Source organism: Podarcis bocagei (assembly GCF_964188305.1).
Source record: "Podarcis bocagei genome assembly, chromosome: 7".
Classification (NCBI taxonomy): Eukaryota; Metazoa; Chordata; class Lepidosauria; order Squamata; family Lacertidae; genus Podarcis; species Podarcis bocagei.
This window is the reverse complement of record NC_138132.1, coordinates 20,698,694-20,726,375: the sequence shown is the minus strand read 5'-3', so window position 1 is coordinate 20,726,375 and position 27,682 is coordinate 20,698,694. Positions and strand designations below refer to the sequence as shown.

General features: G+C 47.3%; 1 protein-coding gene across 3 annotated transcripts; it reads left to right on the top strand.

Annotated features, from left to right (window-relative positions):
* The first annotated feature begins 39 nt into the window (after positions 1–39).
* On the top strand, positions 40–25,880 carry PROSER3 (proline and serine rich 3). Of its 3 annotated transcripts, none has more exons than XM_081203542.1 (14): positions 40–282; positions 12,469–12,569; positions 13,537–13,640; positions 13,755–13,863; positions 16,667–16,965; positions 17,829–17,974; positions 18,859–18,920; positions 19,882–19,961; positions 20,108–20,226; positions 21,249–21,439; positions 21,622–22,128; positions 23,170–23,341; positions 24,350–24,431; positions 25,474–25,880. In XM_081203542.1, exons 3-14 carry the CDS (start codon positions 13,630–13,632, stop codon positions 25,538–25,540), a joined length of 1,845 nt encoding a protein of 614 aa, XP_081059668.1. In that variant the 5' UTR covers positions 40–282; positions 12,469–12,569; positions 13,537–13,629; the 3' UTR covers positions 25,541–25,880. The 3 variants fall into 3 exon arrangements, with proteins under 3 accessions (XP_081059668.1, XP_081059667.1, XP_081059666.1); XM_081203541.1 differs by lacking the exon at positions 12,469–12,569 and adding an exon at positions 9,474–9,646; XM_081203540.1 differs by lacking the exon at positions 12,469–12,569 and having other exon boundaries at positions 41–282.
* Positions 25,881–27,682: the final 1,802 nt, after the last annotated feature.

Genomic DNA, 27,682 nt, shown 5'->3' with positions numbered 1-27,682 from the left:
CCCTCCCAGAGGGCTCGGCGCGCAATGCTTTGTGGGAATCGTAGTACTGAAGCCGACAGGTCGAGGAAAAAGCCGCGCACCCGACATCCTCCGCGGGTAGCGACTTCCTCTTTCGGTTGCTAGGCGACGGCCAAGGCGGCAAACTCATCTCGGGTTGAGCGGGAAGAAGGGCTTTAGGCCCCGGGGAAGGGGCGCCAGAGGTCACTGAATTCGGCGCCGATCTCCAGGCGCAACATCCCGAGGGACTGCTGCAGAGGAGTATTCCTTGGGGTTCACTGTCAGGTAAGTGTGTTTTAGCGGTGTAATCCTACGCAGGTTTACGCCCTGGTACAGTGGTACCTCGGGTTAAGTACTTAATTTGTTCCGGAGGTCCGTTCTTAACCTGAAGCACCTCTTTAGCAAATGGGGCCTCCTGCTGCCGCCGCGCTGCCAAAGGACGATTTCTGTTCTCATCCTGAAGCAAAGGTCTTAACCTGAGGTAATATTTCTGTGTTAGCCGTGTGTGTAACCTGAAGCGTATGTAACCTGAGGTACCACTGTAATGGTGTTTAGGGTAGCAGCATCGTAGAGCTGGAAGGGACCCTGAGGAGGGGCTGCTAAAATGCTGAGCTGTGAACAGCTAGAGGCAGAGAAAAACACACCTATATACAGTGTTTCCCCCCCCCCCGGGGGGGCGCATACCCCTAAACCAGCCTTTCTCAACCTGTGGGTCCCCAGATGTTGTTGAACTACAACTCCCATCACCCCTAGCTAGCAAGGCCAGAGCTCAGGGATGATGGGAGTTGTAGTCCAACAACATCTGGGGACCCGGCCTAAACATTTTGTGACTCTTTGTACTTTTGTCCATTTACTGTATTTATTTCCCCCGATTTGAACTATAAAATGGTAGTTTTCTTGAGTCAAAATTACCCTAAATATTTATTTAGAAAAAAAAGCACTGGAGCACTAGTTGGAGAAAGTAACAGGCATGGAGATTTCAGTGGTGGAAGAAGCTTCCTCTGCTAATCTTTGGCTTCTAGTGGTCCTATTAAGGGCACATGAGCTGGGCCTTGCAGGGGGGCGTGAAGGAAAAGGGTGTGTGTGGAACTGGCAACCTAATCTGTTTGTGTTTGTGTAGTAAACGAAGCCAGCTCTATTCCCTTCAGCTGTGGCTGTTAGATTTTCTTGTGTGCAGGGAGTACAGTATTGTTTTCAGAAATGCAGGCCCCGTTGGTGTGAATTCTAGTTTAGGTTGGAGATTATCCCGGAATTAACTCCCGCAGAGCAGAAGAGATTGTGCTGTGCATTGAAAGACGCCATCCCAGAGCTTTATTCATTTCTAGGCTTGCTTGTTTGGGATTTGTTTAGTATGATTCTCAAAACTTAACACGTTTAGGCCATTTCACACGTTACCTGGCAACAGACCTAGGTTTGTCCCTGTGCATGTATTTTCAAGAGGGAGTTCTGATGTGTACCTATTTGCATTTGCAAACAAGCTTACAAGCTTGTTGCATTCAGGTGGTTTTTTTTAAGCATATCCTTAAATATATGACATGTAAAGTGGTCCCACCTAGGTTGTGTTTTCTTGCAGTGCTGTGATAAACACATTGAAAACATTTGGTTATTATCTGAATATTGCTCCAGGCTATAATCTGCAGGACCTCTCTATTTTTAAACCAGTGTTTGGAATGTGTTAACTTTGCTTTGGAGCCTCTCGCTCATCAGAGGCTTTTAGTCTTGTAGCTATGGGTCTGTGACTAGCTGGAAGCTTTCTGCTTTAAGACACCTGTAGCTTCTGGCTTTATGTGACTTTTGTTGATGCTGAACTTTCTGTACCTCAGATTTGCCTTGGGTTGTGGGATCATAAAAAAAATAATCCAGCAATTTACATGAATTGTAAATTGGCTCTGATCAGGTTTTGAGTTGGAAGTGAGCGACTGACATATCTCCAAAACTTTGAAATGACTTATGAGGCTTAGTTAAAATTATGGGAAATCCCTGCTTTCTCTTTAAAAATATCTAGATTTCTGCCTCTCCAGGTTGCAGAAGTGTGAATCTGTGGATGGTGAAACCTGTAATGAAATGAGTTTTGTTTTTCAAGTCCCAAACAAGTTGGTCGCCTTCCGTGGCCTAGATCAAAGCACTTGCTGCATCCTAGGTAATTGCATGGCATTGAGTTGTAAATTGTGATGAACTTTTGGCTAATCATGAAATGCTATACTGAAAAAGAGGGTAGTTGCCAAGTTGCATGTGGTATGTGTAATAATGAAATGTGTTTGAGCACAGTGCACAAGCTATCTTTCTTCTGTGATGTTAGCTGAGCAATTAGTCAGCTCCTGACTCAGCTACACAGCTGCAAATAAAACGCTTTAAATGTGTTGTAAAGTGCAGTATACAAATGTGACACTAGATGGTGACAGTGAGCAATGCAAAATTCAATGTATTTTTCAAAACGTTTTAAAATAAAGTATTTTCACAATGTTTTTTAAATGTATGTAGATTCTACCTAGGAGTGAAAATTCTTATGACAGATGTAGGGGTGGTTGTCTGCTCATTGAAGGTGTTTTCTTTCTTGCACCTTAATAGCTCAACTACCTCTGCCTGTTTCTTTGACAATCTTACAGGTTGACTATATTCATGCTTATCTGAAGTCATGTCACACTGATTTCAATTGGAGTTACCCTCAAGTAAGTGTGTGTTAGATTGCAGTCTTCAAGAATTGAACTTTTCTAATAATAGTTAATGTTGGGAGCAAAGCACCACTACTTATAACCAGTAATCTGAACCTGGGGAGGGCAGGCAATAGACAGAGAAGAAACCTATTATTCCCTTTCATAATCCTTCATAAGTTACCACTGGTTGATATGTAGATTCCCACACCCCCCCTTTCAGAAGTTACTTTCTTTCTTCTCCTCCAGTTAGTTAACTTCATGACTTCATAATGGTCACATGTATGTTTGTACTCATAATGGTTTTGTGTTCCCAGGAGTAATAAACCTTATGTGTATGCCTTTATTTTGTCAGACTATTCTGGTAAGGGGTTATTGGTTTGTTTTTGTTTTATTATGCACTTTGTGTTCTCACTTTGTATTTTTATGTTGTAAATCACTCTGTGATCTTTGGATGAAGGGTGGTATACAAATATTACACACACACACAAACACACAGTGGAACCTCGGTTTTCAAATGCTACGGAAGCCGAACAATTCGGAAGACGAACGCAGACAACCAGAAAGTGAATGCTTCCATTTTTGAACAATTTTCGGAAGCCAAACAGCTTCCGAGGCACATTTTTCATTTTATTCCATTGACTTTGCAGCCAGTGCATTGATTCTCGGTTTCCGAACCTTTCGGAAGTCGAACAGTCTTCCGGAACAGATTAAGTTCGAAAACGGAGGTATATATGTAATAATAGTAGTACTCATTTCTGCAGTCAGCTGTTAAATGTTCTAAACTGAAGTTGCTCATTCGGTGTTGCTTCCAAATAAGTTGCCACTTGGAAATCCAGTCATAGTTCTGAGCATCTGGCATTTTTAGAGCTCATGAAGATGGTGCTGAGGTTTGGAGCAAACATTTCTGTCCTTTCGACCACAATTAATTGGTTGCGGCTAGTTTAGAAATACAGTTGACACTCAATTTACACTGGGGTTACGTTATGGGGATAGCGCATAACCATGTAACTTTTTGGCAAATGGGAAGTATTGTTCCTTTTCAAGCTTATTGGCATGCTGTAAATGACTGCAGTCCTGCAAGCTTTCTTACCTGGAAATAAGCCCCATTGAATTCAACAGAATTTACTTCTAGGCAGACAAGGTTAGGGTTTGTACCATTACAGTTGTATGTGTAGCCCAATGGATTAGCAACCTTTATGGCCTTATTTGCAACATTGGGCCAGGACATACTTGCCAGGTGGAGCAGTCTCCCATTAGTAGCAGGGAGTAATACATATGTACAGTGGTGCCTCGCAAGACGAAATTAATTCGTTCCGCAAGTCTCTTCGTCTTGCGGTTTTTTCGTCTTGCGATGCACGGTTTCCCATAGGAATGCATTGAAAATCAATTAATGCGTTCCTAGGGAAACCGACTTCAGACCAGGTCCGGGGACAGTCTGTCCCCCGACCTCTTCTGAAGGCTGGGGGGGGGGGACACAAGGGCTTTTCTTCCCACCCCCAGCATTTTAAAAAACCCTGGGACAGCGGAGGACTTCTCCGCTGTCCGGGGCGATCTTAAAATGCTGGCGGGCGGCATTTTAAAATCGCCCCGGACAGCGGAGGACTTCTCCGCTGTCCGGGGGGATTTAAAAGCCCCTGGGAAGGCAGGCAGGGGGGACAAAGACTTTCGCCCCCTGCCCGCCTTCAGAAGGTGTTCCCGCCCCCCGCCCCGCTTCGGAACAGCTTTCCGAAGTGGGGCGGCTGGGGCAGGTGTCCCCGCCCCCCTCCCCGCTTCGGAACAGCTTTCCGAAGTGGGGCGGCTGGGGCAGGTGTCCCCGCCCCCCCTCCCCTCTTCGGAACAGCTTTCCGAAGTGGGGCGGCTGGGGCAGGTGTCCCCGCCCCCCCTCCCCACTTCGGAACAGCTTTCCGAAGTGGGGCGGCTGGGGCAGGTGTCCCCGCCCCCCCTCCCCACTTCGGAACAGCTTTCCGAAGTGGGGCGGCTGGGGCCGGTGTCCCCGCCCCCCCTCCCCGCTTCGGAACAACGTTCCGAAGTGGGGCGGCTGGAGCAGGTGTCCCCGCCCCCCCTCCCCGCTTCGGAACAGCTTTCCGAAGTGGGGCGGCTGGGGCAGGTGTCCCCGCCCCCCCTCCCCGCTTCGGAACAGCTTTCCGAAGTGGGGCGGCTGGGGCAGGTGTCCCCGCCCCCCCTCCCCGCTTCGGAACAGCTTTCCGAAGTGGGGCGGCTGGGGCAGGTGTCCCCTCCCCCCCTCCCCGCTTCGGAACAGCTTTCCGAAGTGGGGCGGCTGGGGCAGGTGTCCCCGCCCCCCCTCCCCGCTTCGGAACAGCTTTCCGAAGTGGGGCGGCTGGGGCAGGTGTCCCCGGCCCCCCTCCCCTCTTCGGAACAGCTTTCCGAAGTGGGGCGGCTGGGGCAGGTGTCCCCGCCCCCCGCCCCGCTTCGGAACAGCTTTCCGAAGTGGGGCGGCTGGGGCGGGTGTCCCCGCCCCCCTCCCCGCTTCGGAACAACGTTCCGAAGTGGGGCGGCTGGGGCAGGTGTCCCCGCCCCCCCTCCCCGCTTCGGAACAACGTTCTGAAGTGGGGCGGCTGGGGCAGGAACAGCGTTTTAAAATGCTGGGGGTCGGCAGCGCTTCGCTCCCAACCCCCAGCATTTTGAAACCTTCCCGGGACACGGGGAGATTTTAAAATGCTGGGGGTCGGCAGCGCTTCGCTCCCGACCCCCAGCATTTTAAAACCTTCCCGGGACTCGGGGAGATTTTAAAATGCTGGGGGTCGGCAGCGCTTCGCTCCCGACCCCCAGCATTTTAAAACCTCCTCGGGACACGGGGAGATTTTAAAATGCTGGGGGTCGGCAGCGCTTCGCTCCCGACCCCCAGCATTTTAAAATCTCCCCGGGACAGAGACTTCTCTGCTGTCCCTTGGAGATTTTAAAATGCTGGGGGTCGGCAGCGAACGCTTCGCTCCCGCCCGCCAGCATTTTAAGATCGCCCGGGGCAGGCGGGGGGGAAGGCAGGGGGGGGGAGCAAAGACTTTTGCCCCCCGCCGGCCTTCAGAAGAGGTCCTCTTCTGAAGGCCGGCTGTGGGCGAAAGTCTTTGCTCCCGACCGCCAGCATTTCCCTATGGGCTTTCGTCTTGCGATGCAAGCCCATAGGGAAATTTGTCTTGCGAAGCGCCTCCAAAACAGAAAACCCTTTCGTCTTGCGGGTTTTCCGTCTTGCGAGGCATTCGTCTTGCGGGGTACCACTGTATTAGAAATGTGGAGTGTAAGTCTATAATAATATGCGGCTTGTTTAGCTATTCCTAGGGCTTATGGTTTCTGAGGCTGTAGAGCGTGGCTGTTGTATCTGTTAATGGACTGCTAAGAATGGGATGACCTCTTTGCACTAGTATGCAGAAGTCCCTGGTTTTATTTGGAAATCATAATCCTACCTGCCTTCTCTGAAGCTTTCTGGCAAAGTGAAAGCAATGCAACCTGGCTTGTCAGCAGAGTGAGCCAGCTGTGGCCTCACCTGCAGACGCAGGGAGTGTCCTGGGAGCCAGTGCAAGAGAGAACTGATGGGGTGTGTCCCTGCCCATTCCTGTGTAATAGGATAGGTTGGGCCCTATGGTGAGAGTATGAATTGCACATCCGTATGTTCTCATCTCTTTAGAGGAATGTCCTGATCTCTCGGGAAGGCCCTAGGAGAGGCTGCTATTCGTGCCCCTTAATGTCTCAGTGACCAGGGTGGTGTACTTAGTTATTTCTGAATTTAGCCCTTTTTTTACCTACCCCCCTCCAATGGTTAATATATTTTCTCTTTCCTAGCAGTCCTTCACTATGCTCTGAGTTTGTCCTCTCCTGATCTTCTGCAGGAGACATAGAAAATTAAGTGGCACTTGTTTTATTCCACGCAAGGCAAGGGCCCTTTATGTTTGTGCTCACAGAATTATAATCTTAGGACCTGTAGCTTCTAGAAACCTTAACAACGGAAAGAAATAATATTCAGCTTCCTTGTTCTAATGCCAATGATGTTTCTGATTTGTACTAAAATCTAGTAAGTTAATTAGTAGAGGACTGTAAACCACAGAACCTAGGGCTTGCCAATCAGAAGGTCGGTGGTTTGAATACCCACGATGGGGTGAGCTCCCGTTGTTTGGTTCCTGCTCCTGCCAACATAGCAGTTCAAAAGCACAACAAAGTGCAAATAGTTAGCTAGGTACCGCTCCGGCGGGAAGGTAAACAGCGTTTCCGTGCACTGCTCTGATTCGCCAGAAGCGGCTTAGTCATGCTGGCCACATGACCCAGAAGCTGTATGCCAGCTCCCTTGGCCAGTAAAGCGAGATGAGCGCTGCAGCCCCAGAGTCGTCTGCAACTGGACCTAACGTTCAAGGGTCCCTTTACCTTTACCTATATATGAAACACTTTTCTTTTACCCCCCCCCCCACTAATCTTATTGGGTTAATAGGTTCATTTTAATTTTTAGCCAGAAGGCCATAACACTTTTTTTTTTTTTTTACATAAGAAACAAAATACTTAAATGCACATATTCCAAGAATTGTGTGGTTCAGAAGCTAAGTTGCATAGCCAACATGACCTAACTATAGAAATGATTGGGATAGTAATATACTGTGTCTAAGTTTTTAAAAAAGTATCACTAATCTTTGGTGTAACTGTTGCGAACTACATAACTTTGGATGGTATAAGAATGCATGTAATTTTGGGGATCTGGTAAAGAGGAATATGAAGAATTTTTTTTGTCAAAAAAGCAGAGCTGTCACATACTAATGTGGAGGACTTTCAACCACAAATCGTAGATACTGAATTTGATCCTTTTGAGGAAAGGACTGTGTTTATGATGGTCTCCCTGACCAACTGAAACGTGGACCTTTTTTATTAACTTGAGTGGAGCTTGACTTGCATTAGTAGCCCCTGGTGTATGTAGCAGCTACAGTAATTGCACAAGGGGAAGGGGGAAAAGAAAACAGTAACAGAAAATGCTGGGATTCTTTTCATTCACCGCATAAATGCTGACAACTGGGACTTCTGATGCCAAAAAGCAGGACAAGCCAGAAAACAGGCAAGAACATCTACATTCAGTGAAGACCGATTCAAGCCTGAGCAGGTGCCATAAAGTAAGCCACAAGCAATTTATTTAATCCATCTGGGTTGAAGATTTTCTCTTCCTTTGTGCCACCCTATTAAAATGCAAAGCCAGCCTGCTTTACGTGCCAACCCACAGTGGCATTCTTTAAACCTGCCAACCTAAGGATGCCAGTTTGAAACCAAGCGAAGGAACATTGATGCAGCCTTAACTCTTTTTGCCAGCGCATGACAAGGCTCACAAGCTTGCAGTTTGGAGATGCACTGCTCACAGCACCAGGACCTGTGTGAGAATAATCAATAGCTCCTGCTATATCTGTAGGTAATGTGAAGTAGGATCTTGGTTGAAAAACAGGATGGGTGGTATGCTGGAGAAGGAAGGGAAGTTGACATCTCCAGCTAATGAAGCAACCTCCATACCACTGCAGAGATGGCGAAGTTCTTTGCTAACTCTCAGTGCTAGACAGGTCTCTCGTAGCTGTCTGCTTAAATTATCACTGCTTGGTTAAATTATGAATTATGCACGTCCATGTTTCATCAAGTGCTGTGGTGTCAAATATTCAAGGAAGAATCTCTGTGCTTGCTGGGGGTATTGCAAGAGGAGGATTATCTTTGGGGCCAGGGAAGACTTTTTGAGCAGCAGCATGGATTAAGATATTTAAATCTTTGCTTCTGTTTTAAGGCTTTGCTGCTTCCACTCCAGACCTTATTTGAGATTTGTGGCAGATGAGTGGCCTATTTTGAGGCATACAAAACACTCATCTGATCTGTCTTTTTGGCACCGAAAGACCATGGAAATCCACTCAAGTGCATGTTTACTGTGCTTAGCAGTTTAAAGAGGGGCCTGCTTCTGTTCTTTAATTTTCTTTGCCACACACAAAAAAGTGAATGGAATTGTTGCAAACTGGACCTGGTGATTGCCTAGAAGTGAAGCTGATTATGTCCTTGTGTACTTGCCTAGTTCCCCATTTACCCCTCGAATGCTGCATAAAGGCTCTGCCAATAGCATGGTTTAGCACTAAACTGGAATAGTGGCAGAAATTCTCAGAAAAATAATTGTGGGGGTGTTTTTGCACAGCAATCTCAGAGGAGTCTATAGGTTTTTGTGTGCGTGTGTGCCACTCCTTCTGTTCCCTAGTCTACAGTTTAAAATAGAACAGCAGAATTTCCATTTGATCCTGTTGAATCAACATATCTGGCACCTATCGGGACCATATAACACCGGTCCTGAGAGATCTGCATTGGCTCCCAGTATGTTTCTGAGCACAATTCAAAGTGTTGGTGCTGACCTTTTAAAGCCCTAAATGGCCTCGGTCCTGTATACCTGAAGGAGCATCTCCACCCCCATCGTTCAGCCCGGACACTGAGATCCAGCGCCGAGGGCCTTATGGCGGTTTCCTCATTGTGAGAAGTGAGGTTACAGGGAACCAGACAGAGGGCCTTCTCGGTAGTGGTGTCCGCCCTGTTGAATGCCCTCCCATCAGGTGTCAAGGAAATAAGTAGCTATCTTATTTTTAAAAGAAATCTGAAGGCAGCCCTGTTTAGGGAAGTTTTTAATATTTAATGCTGTATTGTTTTTAACACTCGATTGGTAGCTGCCCAGAGTGGCTGGGGAAACTCAGCCAGATGGGTGGGGTATACATAATAAATTATTATTATTACTGAAAACTCTGCAATGAGAGTTCCCTAAATTGTGTTGTTCTTGTACACTGCAAATGCATTCTAAATCCATTTTGACCTCTTTCCGTTTAGACTGCTGTCTGTCTCTCATTGACTCTTCACAAGTGCCAAACTAAAGAATTGGAGAACTAAATAATGCACCAGTACAGTTTGAAGAATGAATTCTAGCATTTCTGTACTTTCTCAAAGTGCATGGTAGACTGTTGGAAAGCGGTAATGGAAGCGGTCACTGGATCATCCTTTCTGTATGTCATCTGCTGCTAATGCAACGTGAAGTTGTTTTAGGAGATAGTATTCATGCTTGCTAATGGTCTTTGTTCTGCATTTGCAGCATTTGGGCTAGATTGTAGCCAGTAAAAAAAATCATTAATGCTTCCTCAAGCATTATAAAGAAATGGGCCTGGCCAGCTGAATTTCATGTACAAGTGCAGTGTGGGGGAGAAATAAAGAGGACAATCCTTTTGTCCTTTGGCAGGAAGAGATGTCCAGTTAGAATGTTGTTTGGCATGGAAAAAATACTTTCCATTCCTTGCCAGTGTTTAGGTGCCTATGCAGGGCTAAAACTGATATTTCAAATTTTCCACTATATGTTATATGTCCATTGTGACTCAGGTAAGGGGTCTGGCCCTAAAGTGAACCCCTATTTTTCTGGTAACACCATATTTAGTATTGTTAGCTGTAATCACTACAGTCATACCTTGGGTTGCGAACGCTGCGGGTTACGCACTTTCGGGTTACGGACCATGCCGAACATGGAAGTACTGGAACGGGTTTCTTCCAGGTTTCGGAGGTCATACATGCACAGAAGCACTAAATCACGCTTTGTGCATGTGCAGAAGCACCGAATCGCGGCGCTGCGGGTTGCGAATGTGCTTCCCACACAGATCATGTTCGCAACCCGAGGTTCCACTGTATTCTGTTTGATAAGGCATAGAAGCCCGGGGCTGAATTGCTTATGGCAACCCCAGTTGTGGTGTGCGCATTCTCTAACAGTGCAATCCTATACATGTCTACTCAGAAGTAAATCCCTTTGACTTGAGGCTTGATCCCTAAGTGTAGTAATAATAATAATAATAATAATAATAATAATAATAATAATAATAATAATTTATTACCCGTACTTGTGTCCCATCCATCTGACTGGATTGCCCAGTCATCCTGTGCTGCTTCCAACAGAATATATGAAAACACACACAAACCATGGTGCCATTAAAAGCTTCCCGATACAGGGCTGCCTTCAGATGTCTTTATGTAGGAATGCAGCCTAAGTAAGGAATTTCATTTTCACCATGCCTTCAATTCTGCATTTGCTTCTGGGAACAAATGTGTAGACAGGATTATTTCCCCCTAGAGAGGCTGAGCCCTCTCAACACACCAAAGTCCAGAGGTCTTTCAGTCAGCATATACGGTACCTCACAGGTGTACAAGCAGCTTCCCGTTCATCTGCTGACATTAGCATGTCAGAGGCCTTTGTTGTTGTTTTTAAATAAATTTTTATTAAAGATTTCTTGGTTTACAAATGTACGTGCTATGTCTCTCTTTTCAAGTTACGTTTTCTACAGATCAGTTTCATTTGTTGAGACATTAGATTAGAGACTGCAATCTACTCAGAGTTAAAAACTGGCAGTGATATACCCCACTTGGGGTGGTTCAGGTCAAATGGAGGAGGAAGGCCCATTTTTAGAGGGGTGCAGGGCAAGAATGTTGAGGTTTTTTTAGGGGAGCCAGAGTTGTTTGGCTTCTTTGTTGGGAGCCACTGATCTACCAGTGATCTACCGGTAGATCACAATCTACCTGTTGGACGTGCCTGGCCTAGGGTATGGTTGGTTGTCTTTGTTTGGCCATAGTGAAATTTGTTTTCATGTGTCTGCTGGGAAGCCCCATTGTCCTCCTTGTCAGTACAGTGTTGGGGCAAGGTGTGGCTTTAAAGGTACAGGCCAGTGCAAAAAATGAGGATCAGGATTGGCACAGTCAGCACAGTTCTATCCTCCAGGCAGAAGGGCTCAGGGGAATGGACTTTCCCCACCTGCCCCTAGGGCCACAGATTGCCATTGGTGAGATCTGACGTGTTGGCTGCAAGTAGCCGCCTGTTAAGTTGTCACAATAGTTAGCAAAACAGGCTGTCTTGGTAACCATTTCAGTTTGGCTGGCGGTTCTGCTATGAAGGGATTTTCACTGTTCTGTGTTTGAATGATTGTCTCTGAACTATCCTCCCAGCATTTACTGCAGCTGTGCCTGATGTGTGGGCCTAAATAAGTAAGAACTCGCTTTGGCTACAGCGCTTCTTACAGTGTAACTCCATTTTACAGGTGGACAACTGAGACCTGCTTTGCTGGGAGATGCACAGGAAGATGCTCTAAAAGTACAGAGATGCTCTCACAGATTTGTCAATTGATGGGTGCACTTAAAGAGTTGATTTTCTTTCCTCATTATTCTGTCCAATTTTCATAGCTCTGATCTTCCAGTGATAGTCCTAAAGGCTATACTATCCCATACCAACCAATCCAGTTGCTTGCTCTGTTTTGCTATAATAGGAATTACTCCACCTTTTGATCAGATGTTAGTTGGAGTCATAACATTTTATTCCAGAGCAATGGAATTCATGCTGTTCATTGTTTCATAGTATGGGAGGGTCAGTGAATGGGGTACTTTCACCCGGGGGGGGGGGGAGAACAAAAACTGTTGCCTTGGCAACTGCACACTGCGCAAACAAGTGCCATGGAAATTTCCTTCCTAGCGGCAGGAAGGAAAGAATTCATTTATGCAAATAATTCATTGCTCTGAACCACAGCTAAGTTGGAAATTCATAATATCGTGCAGCAGATTAGCTGCTCTAGAACATTTCCCAGGTCTGGATCTTGTCACAATTTGGAATTGTTATGCTTCTGTGTCAATGGATTTATATAAAGTTCCCTGGGCTGGATTAACAGATAGACTACACATACCATAGAGTGAGGCCTTAAGTTTGTATGAAGGATGATTTTATCCCACCTCTGCAGTGCAGGGCTCTCCTTTCTTTTTTTAACGTTCCCACAGTTGAGAACGTTGTGGTTGGTTTCTTTGCCAGGCAAACGGTGGCCAAATTCCTGGCTGTGGAGAAATGTTAAGGTGGTTGGAGCCTGCATAGCCCAAGGAGCAGACTGATGATGTGCAATGAGGCAATTTCAGGTGTTAAAGTAGCAGGACATAATTTTCTGTTAATTTATTGTATTTATATTCTGCCTTTGCTCCATGATGGTACTTGAGATGGCATAGATGGGCAGATGGAAGCAGAGAGTGGCATGAATTAGAAGAGGGTGAGACTTTGAATATGACTCCTTGACTTTATCTTCCCGAGTTACATGTTGACAGAGGCAAGGTACAGGGGGTGAGAAATAGTTTCCAGGTCGACATGCCAACTTTGTATTTGAGAGCCATTGTAATAGTGATGATGAGTATGAGCTAGAGCTTCTCAGTTCAGCCGTGTGTTTGTCGGGAGCCATTTATGAACCACAATCCATGAGCCTCTTGTCCCCTAGTTTACCTGCAATGTGGGAATAATAGTGCTGACCTTTAAATGATTGTTTATAAAGATTACAGTCATACCTCGGGTTACAGACGCTTCGGGTTGTGTGATTTCGGGTTTGCACCGCGCCAAACCTGGAAGTACCGGAACGGGTTACTTTAGGGTTTCGGCAGTTGCGTATGCGCAGAAGCGCTAAATCACACTTTGCACATGCGCAGAAGTGCCGAATCGCGACCCACGTGTGCGCAGAAGCGGCAATGCGGGTTGCGAATGCTGCGCGTTGCGAACATGCTTCCCGCATGGATCACGTTCGCAACCCGAGTGTCCACTGTACTGAGCCAGTGTATATGAAGGGCTTTTGAGCACTTAGAAAAAGCAGTGACCTGAGTTCTCTGAGTGCCCCTCCTTATGTTGGCAAAACTGCATCTTAATATTTTTGCCCCCATTCTTCATGCCTTTTTGCCTCTTTCCCCTCCTTCAGCTAAATCATGATTGCCAGAAATATCCCAATAAAAAACAAAAGGGAAGGATGGAGGAAAAGCCTATGGACATTTGGAAACAAAATAAATTACGTAAAAGAAGTAAAGCCTATCCCAAAATGTATGTATTTATTGTTTCTTCTGTTTACAGCACAAACTTTGGGAAGCCTTTGATCATCCCATGAGGAAAGCGTGTAGAGACCACATCCGTAGCCATCAAAGCTGAACACCTGGGTGTAGAATAATGGATTCCAGGTATGAGAGCTAGCGGAAGAAAAGGGTTTGACCTGATGGGTTTCCTTCTGCTAAGAAGTGCCCAGTCTAGGCAGGGCAGGGCCTCACTAACTGGGATTCCTTGCTTGCCCGCAGTATGGCTGTTTTCTCCACCCTGGGAAGCCCCTTTTTGGAGCAATCTTGTTCGCGGAGCCATTACCACCCTTCCCAGGCACACCCACTGAGGCAGGAGCAGCGATATACGGTGAGATGGGGTGGGGGGAGACAAGGTGGGCAAATAATGCTGCAGAGTCACTAGCGGGGAAATCAAATGGAGCAGAGCTGCTAGCAGGAAGAGTCAAACAGGTCTTTTGGATCTCTATTGAACCAGTCCCTTTCAGGAGCTGGATAAAAATTCCATGGTGTTGGCTATCCAGTGGAACATGAATGCTCCACTTTGAGTATTTCTGTATTCTTGGGGGTTGAGCTAGGCCTGGAAAGAGCCAATAAAGTATATTGATTAGATGCTGGGAGTTCAAATCCCTTCTCAGCCATGACGTAGGCCATTCATAATAATAATAATAATTTATTACCGTATTTTTTGCCCTATAGGACGCACTTTTTCCCCTCCAAAAATGAAGGGGAAATCTGGGTGCGTCCTATGGGGCGAATGCAGGGTTTTGCTGAAGCTTGGAGAGCGAGAGGGGTTGGCTTCAGGAAGACATCCGCAGCCTAGGCAGCCCTGTGGGAGGTCCCGCAGGGCTCTCTAGGCTGCAGATAGCAGCCTGCCGCCCAGCGCGAGGGGCGCCCTGAAGCAGAGCGCCCCCCACGCCCGGCAGACATCCGCAGCGTGGGGAGCCTTGCAGGAGTTCCCCGCAAGGCTCCCCACGCTGCGGATAGCAGCCTGCTGCTCAGTGCGAGGGGCGCCCTGAAGCAGAGCGCCCCCCGCGCCCGGCAGACATCCGCAGCATGGGGACCCTTGCAGGAGTTCCCCGCAAAGCTCCCCACGCTGCGGATAGCAGCCTGCCGCCCGGCGGGCAGGGCGCCCTGAAACAGAGCGCCCCTCGCGCCGGGCAGACATCCGCAGCGTGGGGAACCTTGCAGGAGTTCCCCGCAAGGCTCCCCACGCTGCGGATAGCAGCCTGCTGTCCAGCGCGAGGGGCGCCCTGAAGCAGAGCGTCCCCCGCGCCCGGCAGACATCTGCAGCGTGGGGAGCCTTGGAGGAGTTCCCCGCAAGGCTCCCCACGCTGTGGATAGCAGCCTGCTGCCCAGCGCGAGGGGCGCCCTGAAGCAGAGCACCCCCCGCGCCCGGCAGACATCTGCAGCGTGGGGAGCCTTGCAGGAGTTCCCCGCAAAGCTCCCCACGCTGCACATAGCAGCCTGCCGCCCGGCGGGCAGGGCGCCCTGAAACAGAGCGCCCCTCGCGCCGGGCAGACATCCGCAGCGTGGGGACCCTTGCAGGAGTTCCCCGCAAAGCTCCCCACGCTGCAGATAGCAGCCTGCTGCCCGGCAGGCGGGGCGCCCTGATGCAGAGTGCCCCTCGCGCCGGGCAGACATGGGCCAGCCCCACAAGCTCGGGGGACAGCAGGGAGGCGCAGCGCCGCCATCCCGCTGTTCCTCGACCTGGTTCGGTTTCCCCGACCTGCTTTTTTGGGGGGAAATAAAGGAAATTTTTTTTTCTTTATTCCCCCCCCCCCCAAAACTAGGTGCGTCCTATGGGACGGAGCGTCCTATGGGACGAAAAATACGGTATTTATACCCCGCCCATTTGGCTGGGTTTCCCCAGCCACTCTGGGCAGCTTCCAAAAGAATATTAAAATACTGTGATACATCAAACATTAAAAGCTTCCCTAAACAGGGCTGCCTTCAGATGTCTTCTAAAAGTCTGGTAGTTGTTGTTCTCTTTGACATCTGGTGGGAGGGTGTTCCACAGCGAGGGCGCCACTACCGAGAAGGCCGTCTGCCTGGTTCCCTGTAACTTGGCTTCTCGCAGTGAGGGAACCGCCAGAAGGCCCTCGGTGCTGGACCTCAGTGTCCGGGTAGAACGATGGAGGTGGAGACGCTCCTTCAGGTATACTGGACCGAGGCCGTTTAGGGCTTTAAAGGTCAGCACCAACACTTTGAATTGTGCTCGGAAACGTACTGGGAGCCAATGTAGGTCTTTCAAGACCGGTGTTATATGGTCTCGGCGGCCGTTCGCAGTCACCAGTCTGGCTGCTGCATTCTGGATTAGTTGTAGTTTCTGGGTCACCTTCAAAGGTAGCCCCACGTAGAGCGCATTGCAGTAGTCCAAGCGGGAGATAACCAGAGCATGCACCACTCTGGCGAGGCAGTCCGCGGGCAGATAGGGTCTCAGCCTACGTACCAGATGGAGCTGGTACACAGCTGCCCTGGACACGGATTTAACCTGTGCCTCCATGGACAGCTGTGAGTCCAAAATGACTCCCAGGCTGCGCACCTGGTCCTTCAGGGGCACAGTTACCCCATTCAGGACCAGGGAATCCTCCACACCTGCCCGCCTCCTGTCCCCCAGAAACAGTACTTCTGTCTTGTTTGCCGCCATCCATCCTCCAACCGCCTCCAGACACTCACACAGGACCGTCACCGCCTTCACTGGTTCTGATTTGAAAGAGAGGTAGAGCTGGGTATCATCCACATACTGATGAACACCCAGCCCAAACCCCCTGATGATCTCTCCCAGCGGCTGCATGTAGATGTTGAAAAGCATGGGGGAGAGGACAGAACCCTGAGGCACCCCACAAGTGAGAGCCCAGGGGTCTGAACACTCATCCCCCCCCACCACTTTCTGAACACGGCCCATGCTTTCTTAGCTTAGCCTCCCTCGCAGGATTGTTGTGATGGAAAAGGATGTGGGGGTAGGAAACCACGTTTGATGCCCTCAGTTTTTTGGAGGAAGGGTAGGATAAAAATGTAACAATTAAACAGTTGTCAAGTGGAGCTACAGGAAGAGGGAGTTATTTTACATCTTGGCTTGAACTTTTCTGGAAGGTTTATGCCAGCCCTTTGGGCCCACCGACTCTGAAAACTCACTTTCCCGCTTTCCCTAGGCTCTGAGCCCGTCTCGTTTACGACACAAGAATTGCCCCACCTCTCCCAAGAAGGCAGAAACACAAAGTCCTCCAACCCCAGGTTTGCTTCCTGGGTCCAGTTACCAGGAGGTGAAACCCCCAGAGTCAGACTCCACAAGCCCCTTCAATGAATCATGGCCCTCGACTGAGCGCAGTTCTTCCTCTCTGACTCCCGAGGGAGCAAAGGGCCTTCCCTCAGAGCAGATAACGGGGATCAAAACACTGGCTTCGCCAAAGCCCCCAGAATCTGTTTCAGACAGCGATTCAGTTATTGCCAGGTAAGCCTGCTAGCTAAGGTTTCTTCTCAGGTGGGTGGGCAGAGTAGCAAGAGTTTACTGGACTTGTGTGGGGATGCGTGTCCTGGGTTCAAATACTACCTGGAAGAAGAACACATCTGATACCCTCAGTCAAGTCTGTTTCTCAAACTTAATTTGTTCCGGAAGTCCATTCTAAAACCAAAGCGTTCCAAAACCAAGGGCACTTTCCCATAGAAAGTATTGCAAAACGGATTAATCGATTCCAGACTTATAAAAACAACCCCTAAAACAGCAATTTAATATGAATTTTACTATCTAACGAGACCATTGGTCCATAAAATGAAAGCAATAATCAATGTACTGTTCTATTTAAAACAAATAAGACAGTACTGTAGATGATAATTTTTTTTAAAAAATCTTAACCTGCACTGATGATAGTCATTGTTTGGATGGGGGGCTTTTATCCATTTCCACAGTCACACAATCAATCAGTCAATCAATCAATCAATCAGTAGCTGAACTGGGTTCCACACAGTCACGAAAACAAATTAACCGAAAAGCCTCCGAAACAAAAATGCAAAATAAATAGCAAAAACAAAAGTGCCAAACTTAATTTGTTCCGGAAGTCAGTTTGACTTCTGAAATGTTTGAAAACCAGGGTGCAGCTTCTGATTGGTGCAAGCACCCCAGAAACAATAGCCAACAGCAGCATCGGATGTTTGGCTTCCGAAAAACATTCGAAAACCGGAACACTTACGTACCAAGGCGTTTGAGAACCAAGGTACCACTGTACTGAGTCTCTAGTCTAGCTTGGGAGTGATCACTACATTGAAGTAAAGTTCTTTGTCCATGTCTGTGATGCGGCACCTTTGATCCTTTGGCAGGTATATGGAGCGATTTCGTTACGGGCAGCCCACAAGCCGCAGGGAGCGCTGGGCACCAAATGGTCACTCTGCACAGTTCTGGTGGCTTGGCCACTCGTTTCCCCCTGAATGCAACATCTCCAAGAAGGAGACATCGCCAACTTCAGGTACTTGAGTCCAACAAGAAGGGTGCCGATATGGGGAACACTTTTATCAAGGCAGACCAGGATGAGTGAGCCCTCGGAAAAATTGGATTTGTGTTGGAGCAGTACCTGCCCTAGCCAAAAGAGTGGTTGCTATTGGTAGGAAAAACTTCAGATTTGAAGACTTGCAGATTTAGATATGGACACACACATTGGAGCTGTGTCTTTGTCCAGGACTTACCTGTTAATTCCTATGAAGTATAACTTTTTAGCAGTGGCGGGTAGCACTCACAGGTCGCTCCTGTCCTAGCTTTTCCCATAAGAGAGACATATTAGACCAACTTGGGACCAGGTTATCTGAGAGAATGCCTTCTACACAGACTCACCTGGTCAGTAAGATAATCTCAGTGGCCCTCCTCATTGTGCCATAGTCTGCAGGTGCCCATCTGGCATCAACTGGGAAGAGGGCCTAAAATAAATAATAGGAGTGTGCTAGGATTTTAAAAATCACAATATTTAAATCTGTCCCCTCCTCTGTAGTTATCAGATAACTCTGCATATGCTCTAAGGTATTTTCTTTAAGGTATCAAAGCAATCCAAAGTGAGATGGGGGGGGCCTCTGACGTCCCCCATTATTACTTGGGAGTTCTGTGTAATTTTAGTACCCATTTCTCACAACCAAGCAACCCATCCAAAGGGTGGATTCGTGTTGGCCTTTTTCAGGGTTCTTCACCTATAATTTAGAAGATAACTTAAAGTCAAGCATATAGTTTTTCAGGCCTATGGATGAAAGGGGAAGGGAAGGAGGGAGGGAGCCTAGAGCCACCCAAGATTTAAAGATTAGGCTCTTTGCAAAGATGTCTGAACTGTGTGAGTCAGAAATCTGTAATGAAGGTGTCTCCTTGCAGACAGTAGCCAGAGTGAAGTGAGGCAGTCGCTTTTCAGTCCTGCTCTGGACCAGTCTCCCTCGGTGAGTAAGGAGGTTCTCTCTAGGAATGGGGAGGTATCTACTCTGTCCACCAAAAAAGGACATAATATAGTTATGTTATCTTTGTGGATCACTGTTAATCTCAACCCTCAGGGTTGAGTAATATTGTACAGAATCTGGACGCATGGGTTCTAATCCTTGCTCAGCGATAAAGCTCATTGAATGACCTTCAGCCAGTCATATCTTAGAGCCTAGCCTTTTACGCAGGATTGTTGTGAGGATAATATGGAATAACCACACATGCTGCCCTGGTCTCCTTGAAGAATATAAACATGATAAATGGGGAAATCATATGTGTAAAGTTGATCCTGCTTTGAGGACTGTGCTCTGGGGGGAGAAAATTGTGATGTTCACTATAGCACTTCTCAGCAGGATGATTAGTTTTTGGTTTCCCATTTGGATCTTTTATTAAGAACCAAGCGACCTTAAATTTTCAGAATTTGCAGGCAGGCAGGCAGGAGTCTTGCTTGGTCCTGGTTTGGCTGATTACTTTGACAGATCAGAAGACCATTTTCAATTTCCTCTGTCTCAGTAACTCCCTGCTTATTATTGCTGGTGACTGTTTCACCTTAACTGGTGTTCTTCTGCTTTCTGTCCCTATTTTGCCTGCACCAGAGGATCAAAATACCTTTGTCCCATTGGATTGACCATCTTCTATTTTTTGGTCATGAGCTTGTTAACACTAGGCAATCCATAAGTGCTGCAGCTTCTCCCCTTGCCCTGCTGCCAGAATCCTGACATTCTTTTCCTTATAGAGCAGGGGTGGGGAATGTGTGACCCCCCTGGATTTTGTTGGACTACAACTCCCATTATCCCTGACCATTTGCCCCATGAGCTGGAGCTGATGGGAGTTGTAGTTGAACAACATCTGGTGGGCCACAAGTCCCCCACCCCAGCTATAGAGTCTCCTATCTGACCCATTCCTTTGTATGTTCTTTTGTAGGGGGACTCACAGGATTCTTCCACGCTGGACCCCGAGACTGTTAAATTGCAGGAGAGAGCAGCCAGGCTGCTACATAGAAGGTACTAACCTCCCTTGTATTTCACTCATCATCTAGGCTGCCCTTCCTCAATGTCTAATGGGCCTTCCAGCTTCTCTTCCTGTTCTCTCCCCAGCTCCCCCTCATTCCTAATAACCTGCCTGTCCTCATATGTTTCTCTCCATGCAGCACATCCCCGTTGAGCAGCTCCAGGCATGCAAACTCTACCCCCACGTCCACCATCACAAATGCTGACACAGACATGACTGGTCGTGCTCCACATCACCTTGGCCCTGGCGAGCTGCAAGGTAGGACATGAGATCCAGGACCTTGCCTCTTAAGGCAGTGTTTTTCAACCTGGGGTCTCCACATGTTGCTGGACTCCAATCTCAACATCCCCAGCCAGCTTAGCCACTGGTAAGGGGTGATTGGAGTTGTAGTCCCAGCATCTGATGCCCAAGGTTGAAGAACTCTGTCTTGAAGGAATGCCAGTGTTGTGGTCCCAGGACAATGACAGAAAGTGAGTGTTGTTGGGGGCAGGGGGAGTGCGGAAAAGCAAGTTGGCTGGACTAGTAGCTGGCTGAGTGCAAGTCTCTCTGCCTCCTAAACAGTGTGGATGTTCTTATTTGGCGATTTATGAAGAATGATGACTGCTTTAGTACAAATCTTTAGACTGCCCTATCTTTCAGTGCATCACTCAAAGGCAGAATTTGGTAAGGGGCATCCCAGTAATCTCCCCTTTCATTTACAAACAAACAAATTGCTAGCCCTTCAGGCAATCCTTGGTAATTTTCAAAAGGCCAGAGGGGTTGCTGAGCAGGATCTTGCATGGACAGGGTAACAGCAGCTGAATAAACTGGGCAAAACAGCAACTGCAAATTTGTATTGCTAAATTTCTAGAGGTCACAGAATTACTGGTATAGAATTCATGTTGTCTTGACACTAAATTTATTCTTGTTCAAAAGCACACATGCTTTATCATATGCTGGTTGAGTTGAATGGGCTCTTTTGGACTCCAGGTTCCGACATCCCTAGCTAGCATAGCCAGTGGTGAGGTATGATGGGAACTGTAGTCTAACAACATCTGTGGAGCCATTGGTTCCTCCACCCTGCTGTAAAAGATCCAGTGACTGATACAAGCTATCACCAAAGGAGACAAATCAATATACACTTTTTCAAAGATGATGATCCCAAAATGAAAACAGTGATGGACAATGCCTGTATCTTGCAGATCTTTTTCAGAAGTTCACTACAGACACTCCATTCATGTGCATCTCTCTCTCTCTCTCTCTCTCTCTCTCTCTCTCTCTCTCTCTCTCTGCCTCCCTAGGTAGTCTGAATGCTTTCCCTTACTATATCACTCAAAGATCTCAGCCATGTTCTTCTTCAAAACCAGAGGATGATATCCTTTTCCAGTGGCGCCTGCGGCGAAAGATGGAGGAAGCGAGCCAGGCTGTTGCTGTGATGTCCCCTCTAGCTTGGAGGAGTCCACATATCGAGCCAACCCGTGCTTCTAGCCTGGTAAGAGTTTGAGGTGAATAAGTTTGCCATTGTTCCGTGTTGTGTAGCTGCAAGGCAAAAGCCTTGGAAGCAGGGGATGGGGCCATGCTTTCAGTGCACAACAGGATGGAGAAGCACAAGCAATAGGCAGGGTGTAGATGCAGTCTGAGTCATGTATATTTTTCAATCGTTGTTCCCTGCAGGTAGAAAGAACGGCCCAGAAGCCATCAGAACCTGCAAGTTGGAAGAGTGAAGGTGGAAGAGTGCAGCCAACATCAGAAACCCAGCTGCATGTGAAATCCACCCTCCATGATTATCATCCCTGCTGCCCCACAGACTCTGTGAAAAATGGACCATGCTCCACACACCTCATAGAAGCCTCTCCCTTCAGCAGTGGGATTGTACTGGTTGGAAGTTCAGAACCAAAGGGAGAGCAAGGAGTGAAGGAAGTAACTCTGCAAGAGGATCCTATCCCTGCATACCAAGACTCTCCTCCCCTACCAAGGCCTGCAGGAACCAGCAAGCTTTTGGGCCAGAGCACTTTGCATCAGGATCAACAGGCAGCCCGCCCTGTAGAGAGAGTGCACACTGAGCCCAGAGGGAACCAGAAGGCATTCAGAACTGAGCAGGGCCAAGCCAAACCAGTCAGAGACTTCCGGGGGCCACCAGTCAGTCGCACAAAAGATTCTATTCAACACGTCTTGGGAGAGGTATAAGCATATGATCTGGCAATCCTTGTGGCTGTCATCACAGTGTGATGTAGAGGCCTATCGTGCAGAATAGTGAGCACTTCAGTCCGGATGATTTTTCTAGTCCTCATGGTTGCAGAGACAAATGGGAATGCTTTTATTGGCAGCTACTGCTAAAGATTTAGGAATAAGGACTAGGCTGAGGTTTCCATTAATCTCAGACAGGACTCCTTGACTCAGTGCAGGCCCCTCCCCAGTTCTACCTAGACACTGTCTATCCTTAACACTTTTCTTGCCCTCTGATTCCACCCCCCCCATGTGTTCCAATTGCCCCCACTTCCTTTATGGCTAACAAAAATTTAATGCTAAATTGTGAAGTATCCCCACATTATATTTCACAGGAACAGTGGTTTTCAAACTGTGTTCCAGGGAGGTTTATGTGAGGCCCTTCATGTGGGAGGCAGTGACGATCAGTTCTGGCAGACAGAAAATTCATTTGAAAGACGGCTTATTCATCATTATTGACCTTCTGCAAAGCCGCTGGAGAGAAAACAAATTCACAGGCTGCGCTGTGAATTCAGACAGGAGTGAATGGGAAACTTTAATGCCTCCAGTTATCAAACTTGGTTTAGTAGCCTGCTCCCCAACTGCTTCCCTTCAGGCTAACCAGACTGACTTGTGGCCTGCTGTGACATTATCTCAAAGCACTGGAGGCTGCAGCCAGGTTGGTTCAGACAGCAGGCAAGCATCAGGCCTTCTCTGCATGGACATCTTGGCAGATGTTAAGGAGTTTCTCAGTAGGTAATGTGATGTTGACCCCTTAAAGACCACTGTGCCAGAAAAAAAAGCACTTTCAGAAAGTTTATGTAGATAAACAAAATGTAATCAAGTAGCACACTTGCAGATTTCCCAGTGGGTTGTGGGGATGACTTTACTATAGAAATGGAAGATGAACCATCATCCAGCAGCTCCATTTAGCTGCTTGGGGGTATCTGAAATGGGCTCTTCCACTTCTGCTTTCCTTCCCAGGAGGAGATTTAACTAGCATTCTCTCTCATCCAGGTGATTGCCGAAAGACTTTTCTCCCCACCTGATTCTCCAGGTCCTCATAGGGACAAACCAAAGAGGAATTCAAAGAGTCGAAGCCTGGACGAAGCTCGGCCAAGAGCTGTTTCTGTTCCCTCACATCCCCAGCTCCTGAACATGGCCGCTCAGCTGCTGGAGCAGGCTGAAGGTGGGATAGTTGTGGGAATGGCAGATATGTGGATTTCATGGAGGGCTTTAAACATTCATGGTGTGGTCCATTTCGTCCCACCCATGCAAGCTTGTTCATTTAGTTCCTGCCTGGCTTCACATTTCATGAACTCTGGACAGGAAACCTAGACCTGGGCTCTGGACCACTGGGTGGCTGTCACTGGCAATGGGCAATGATGATGCTCTGTTCAGTTTCCACTGGGCAAGCATGAGCTTAATTCCAATTTTGCAACTATTCTAAACACACTGACCAAATCAGTAATGGGTAGAATGGAAATGGAGATGTGGCTAGAGAAGGAACAGAGTAAGCAAGAGACAGGGTGTCTAAAGGTATCTACACCAGCAAGGGTTTTTTTTGCACAGACCTAGAACTACAGATGTTGTGTGTCATAGTGTTGGTGCTGTAACAGGAGCTATTTGCAGCATGCCTCTAGTCAAAGTACAAGCATAGCCAGAGGCACAATACAGGCACAGCCCAGAAGGAGAGAAAAGTGTGTGGGCTCTGTGGGAGGGGGTAGAAGATGAAGAAGGCTGGAGCAAGAGCAGGGGAATATGTGGAAGCGGGAATTGAGCAGGAGGAATTGGTAAGCGCCTGGGTAGTGGGTTACAGTGGTACCTTGGGTTATATACGCTTCAGGTTACAGAATCCACTAACCCAGAAAAATTACCTCGGGTTAAGAACTTTGCTTCAGGATGAGAACAGAAATCATGCAGCGGTGGCTCAGCGGCAGCGGGAGGCCCCATTAGCTAAAGTGGTGCTTCAGGTTAAGAACAGTTTCAGGTTAAGAACAGACCTCCAGAACAAATTAAATTCTTAACCCGAAGTACCACTGTATTTTACAGGTTTGCACTGATTGTTTGGTTCTAAGCAAATAAACAACAGACAGCTTGGAACATCCCTGCAGATATTTATTGGAGAGCTCCATAGCCTTGACTGGTAGGAAAAGGAGAGAGCACTTAAAGTGGAGTTAATTTTTCTGTTTTGCAGACTCGGATGGCACAGAGTTTGAGGACGACCCCCTGTTACAGGTGCTAAGGGGCCAGAGGGAGTTGCTGCGCAGCCAGCTGAGGTGGGTCGCTGCTCATTGCAAACTGTCTAGAGGCATTCTCTCTTGGGATTGCTGCTGTTTCAAAGTCTTTGCTAGCTGCTGAGAATGGTTGCCTTACGTTGCCTGATGTCCTGCCAGGCTTTCTGTGCCCCTCTCCCTTTGGCTTTGAAGCATAATGGGTACCTGAGAGCAGATTGTTAGAAGTGTTGTCCCCTTTGTCATCATCCCTGGTGCCTTTGCAGTGTCAACACATTCTCCGTATGTGTCTTCTTTCCACCCACCCTCGGGTTAAGTACTTGATTCACAATCCTGTGAGTTAGGCTGAGAAATGATGGCTGGCCTAAAGTCATTTGGTGAGTTTTGTGGCTGGGTAGGAATTTGAGCTGGAGTCTCTCTGGTCTTAGGGCAGTGTTGCAACCATCACACCACACTGTCTCTCCATAAGGATCTGTAAGAGGTTGCTTATGTTTTAGCATCAGGCAAGAACTCAAGGGTTTATAGTTCTTATTTCATCCAGATTTAATCCTTCCCTAAAGTACAATTCTTTGTATGGACAGGATAGTGGATATTCAGTGATTCTAAGCAATCACTTAAATAATAATAATAATAGAGAGCACAGAATTCAGCTTTTTTTGATGGCCTGTATTCATTTTTGCAATGTTTCTAGTCTTTACAGCTGTGACAACTGAAAGCATGTAGGAAATATCTAGTAATCTCAAAAGTCAGAAGTGTGGCTTATGTTTATTTATTTATTTAGTGGATTTAGGCATCGCACATGCCATTTTGACACTTTTCATATGTGAGAGAAGCAGAATAAAGTATGCAGGAAATAGAATTTGCTTAATTTATGCACATCTTAGAATTTATGATAAGTTGGCACTTTTTAGTGCAAAGGGCATTTTGCTTTCAGCTATGAGCGGTTGCTGAGTGCTGCCCCACTGCTTCAAACAAATTGCAGCTGCCTGGTCTGATGGGCAATTTATTCTGTGACAGTATGGCTGTGTTGCTTTGGTCTCCTCCAGCCCTTAAAGGTGGTATGCATTTCTACTCTGTTCCCTTGCAGAGCTGTGGATGTCCGGGTAGCTCAGCTTGAAGGCTACCATTCTGATCAAGACTTATCCCGTCGATGACAGATTCCTGCACGATCTTCTCTGCACCTTGAGTGTGGTTGAAGGCTCTCCAATTCATAATTTGGGATTACGGCAGTGGACTGGGTCCTGTGCTCCTTCCTCAGACACCTCTGGATGACTTCGGCTTTGGGAGAGGTTCTTATTTATGCTAGCACCCTTCTGGTTTTGGCTGCCTGTACCCAACAAGCTGGTGTGTTCATCAAAGTCAACTGGGAGTGCAAAATGACCAGGCACTGGTGTGTAGGGATGTGCCTAAAGCATAAACAGTGCCTTGTTTCCATGGTTTCATTGTGTATTTTTGTGGTGAGATTAAAATAAAAAGTGTATTTTTGGATCAAAATGAACTGTGATGGTTTGCAGTAAGATGACATAACCTTATCCAGTACCTCCTGTCCAATTAAATGATGATTAATGAAGTCTAAAACCATTTGACTTGGAGAGGAGGCACTAGGCAAACATTTTTAATTTATTTAAGCCACCTTTGGAATGGAGAAGACGCATGAACTTACATCAAATTGTGTTTTATTGGATTTTAAACAATGTAATCCCCCAAAACAGTAACAAAAACCAACAGTAACACCAAAACACTAGGAGAGTTAAAACTGGCAATAGAACTCTATTGGGGAAGGCACAGGAAAACAAAAAGGTGTTTACTTGGGCCTTAGGTGTGCCTCTTTGGGGAGGGTTTTTCACAGGACCTTTTCAGTTGTGGCACCTCATTTCCAGTAGTCACCTGCCTAACCTTCAAGAGCAGGGATACTCGAAGGAGTGCTGATGACTGCAACAAACTGCAAGGTTTGTGCAGGACAAGGCAGTGTGGATCATAGAATCATAGAATAGAATCATAGAGTTGGAAGAGACCACAAGGGCCATCGAGTCCAACCCCCTGCCAAGCAGGAAACACCATCAGAGCACTCCTGACATATGGTTGTCAAGCCTCTGCTTAAAGACCTCCAAAGTAGGAGACTCCACCACACTCCTTGGCAGCAAATTCCACTGTCGAACAGCTCTTACTGTCAGGAAGTTCTTCCTAATGTTTAGGTGGAATCTTCTTTCTTGTAGTTTGGATCCATTGCTCCGTGTCCGCTTCTCTGGAGCAGCAGAAAACAACCTTTCTCCCTCCTCTATGTGACATCCTTTTATATATTTGAACATGGCTATCATATCACCCCTTAACCTCCTCTTCTCCAGGCTAAACATGCCCAGCTCCCTTAGCCGTTCCTCATAAGGCATCGATGCTATCCTGTAGACCAGCTTTGTAAGTTTAGTCCCTTCTGCAGTAACCTGCTGCATTTCTGTGCTTAGTGCAGAGGATTGGAAGTGAGGGGCCTCTGTCTCACCCCCACCAACTCACTGCCATGCAGTTCCTTGTCACATATGCCATTCCCAGGCCAGTGATTAAATACGCTACAGCTGAACGTGTTGCCCCTGCTCAGCCAAAGAAGACGGATAGGGAGATGCGAGGTGGGACATAGATATAAAAGCATCCATTTAAAGTGTCATAAACTGTTTCCTCCAAAGTCCTGGAAATCATATATGTGTGATCCCAGAGCCTCCAGCAGCAAATCTGTCCTGTCCAGAGAGATATTTGGTGCCCTTTTATGCAGCAGCAATGTTAAGATTGCCAGTGCTTAATATAGGAGCCTAGTAACAATATGAGGGAAGATCAAAAGACTCTATAAGGAGCTCCTCTAAATGACCAGGGAAAGAGGAAATAGATGCTGGCGGGCCAGCATAGAATAATCCCAAGAAAACACAACTTTCCCCATGGCTAGTTTCTTATAGCGCCCTCCCTGTCCCTGTTGTCTATTAACAGGGAGCATTATGGGTGAGACTGAAAGCTCATTTAGTGCAGTATTACGTTGCCAACCATGATGGCCTGTTCCCCCTTTGATCCCAGCATCTGGTATTCAGTACACAACAGCTTCCATTTAGCTATTGTGGCTAATATCCATTGGCAGTGTTCTCCTTGTCTAAGCCTTTAAAAAAGTGATCTAAGCTTGTGGTCATGACCACATTTTGGAGGTAAGGAATTCCATAAGTGAATTACGAGTTTTGCACTAAGTACTTCTTTTTGTCAGTCCTGAAACTGCTGCCAATTGGTTTAAATATTGGTGTAAACGCCCCCCCCCCTTCCAGCAT

What these genes read in the sequence shown, in the direction of transcription:
- PROSER3 (XM_081203542.1), top strand. An exon ending in CAACCCGTGCTTCTAGCCTG is followed by an intron (nt 21,440 to 21,621) that starts GTAAGAGTTTGA and finishes TGTTCCCTGCAG; the next exon opens with GTAGAAAGAACGGCCCAGAA. An exon ending in GCTGCTGGAGCAGGCTGAAG is followed by an intron (nt 23,342 to 24,349) that starts GTGGGATAGTTG and finishes TCTGTTTTGCAG; the next exon opens with ACTCGGATGGCACAGAGTTT.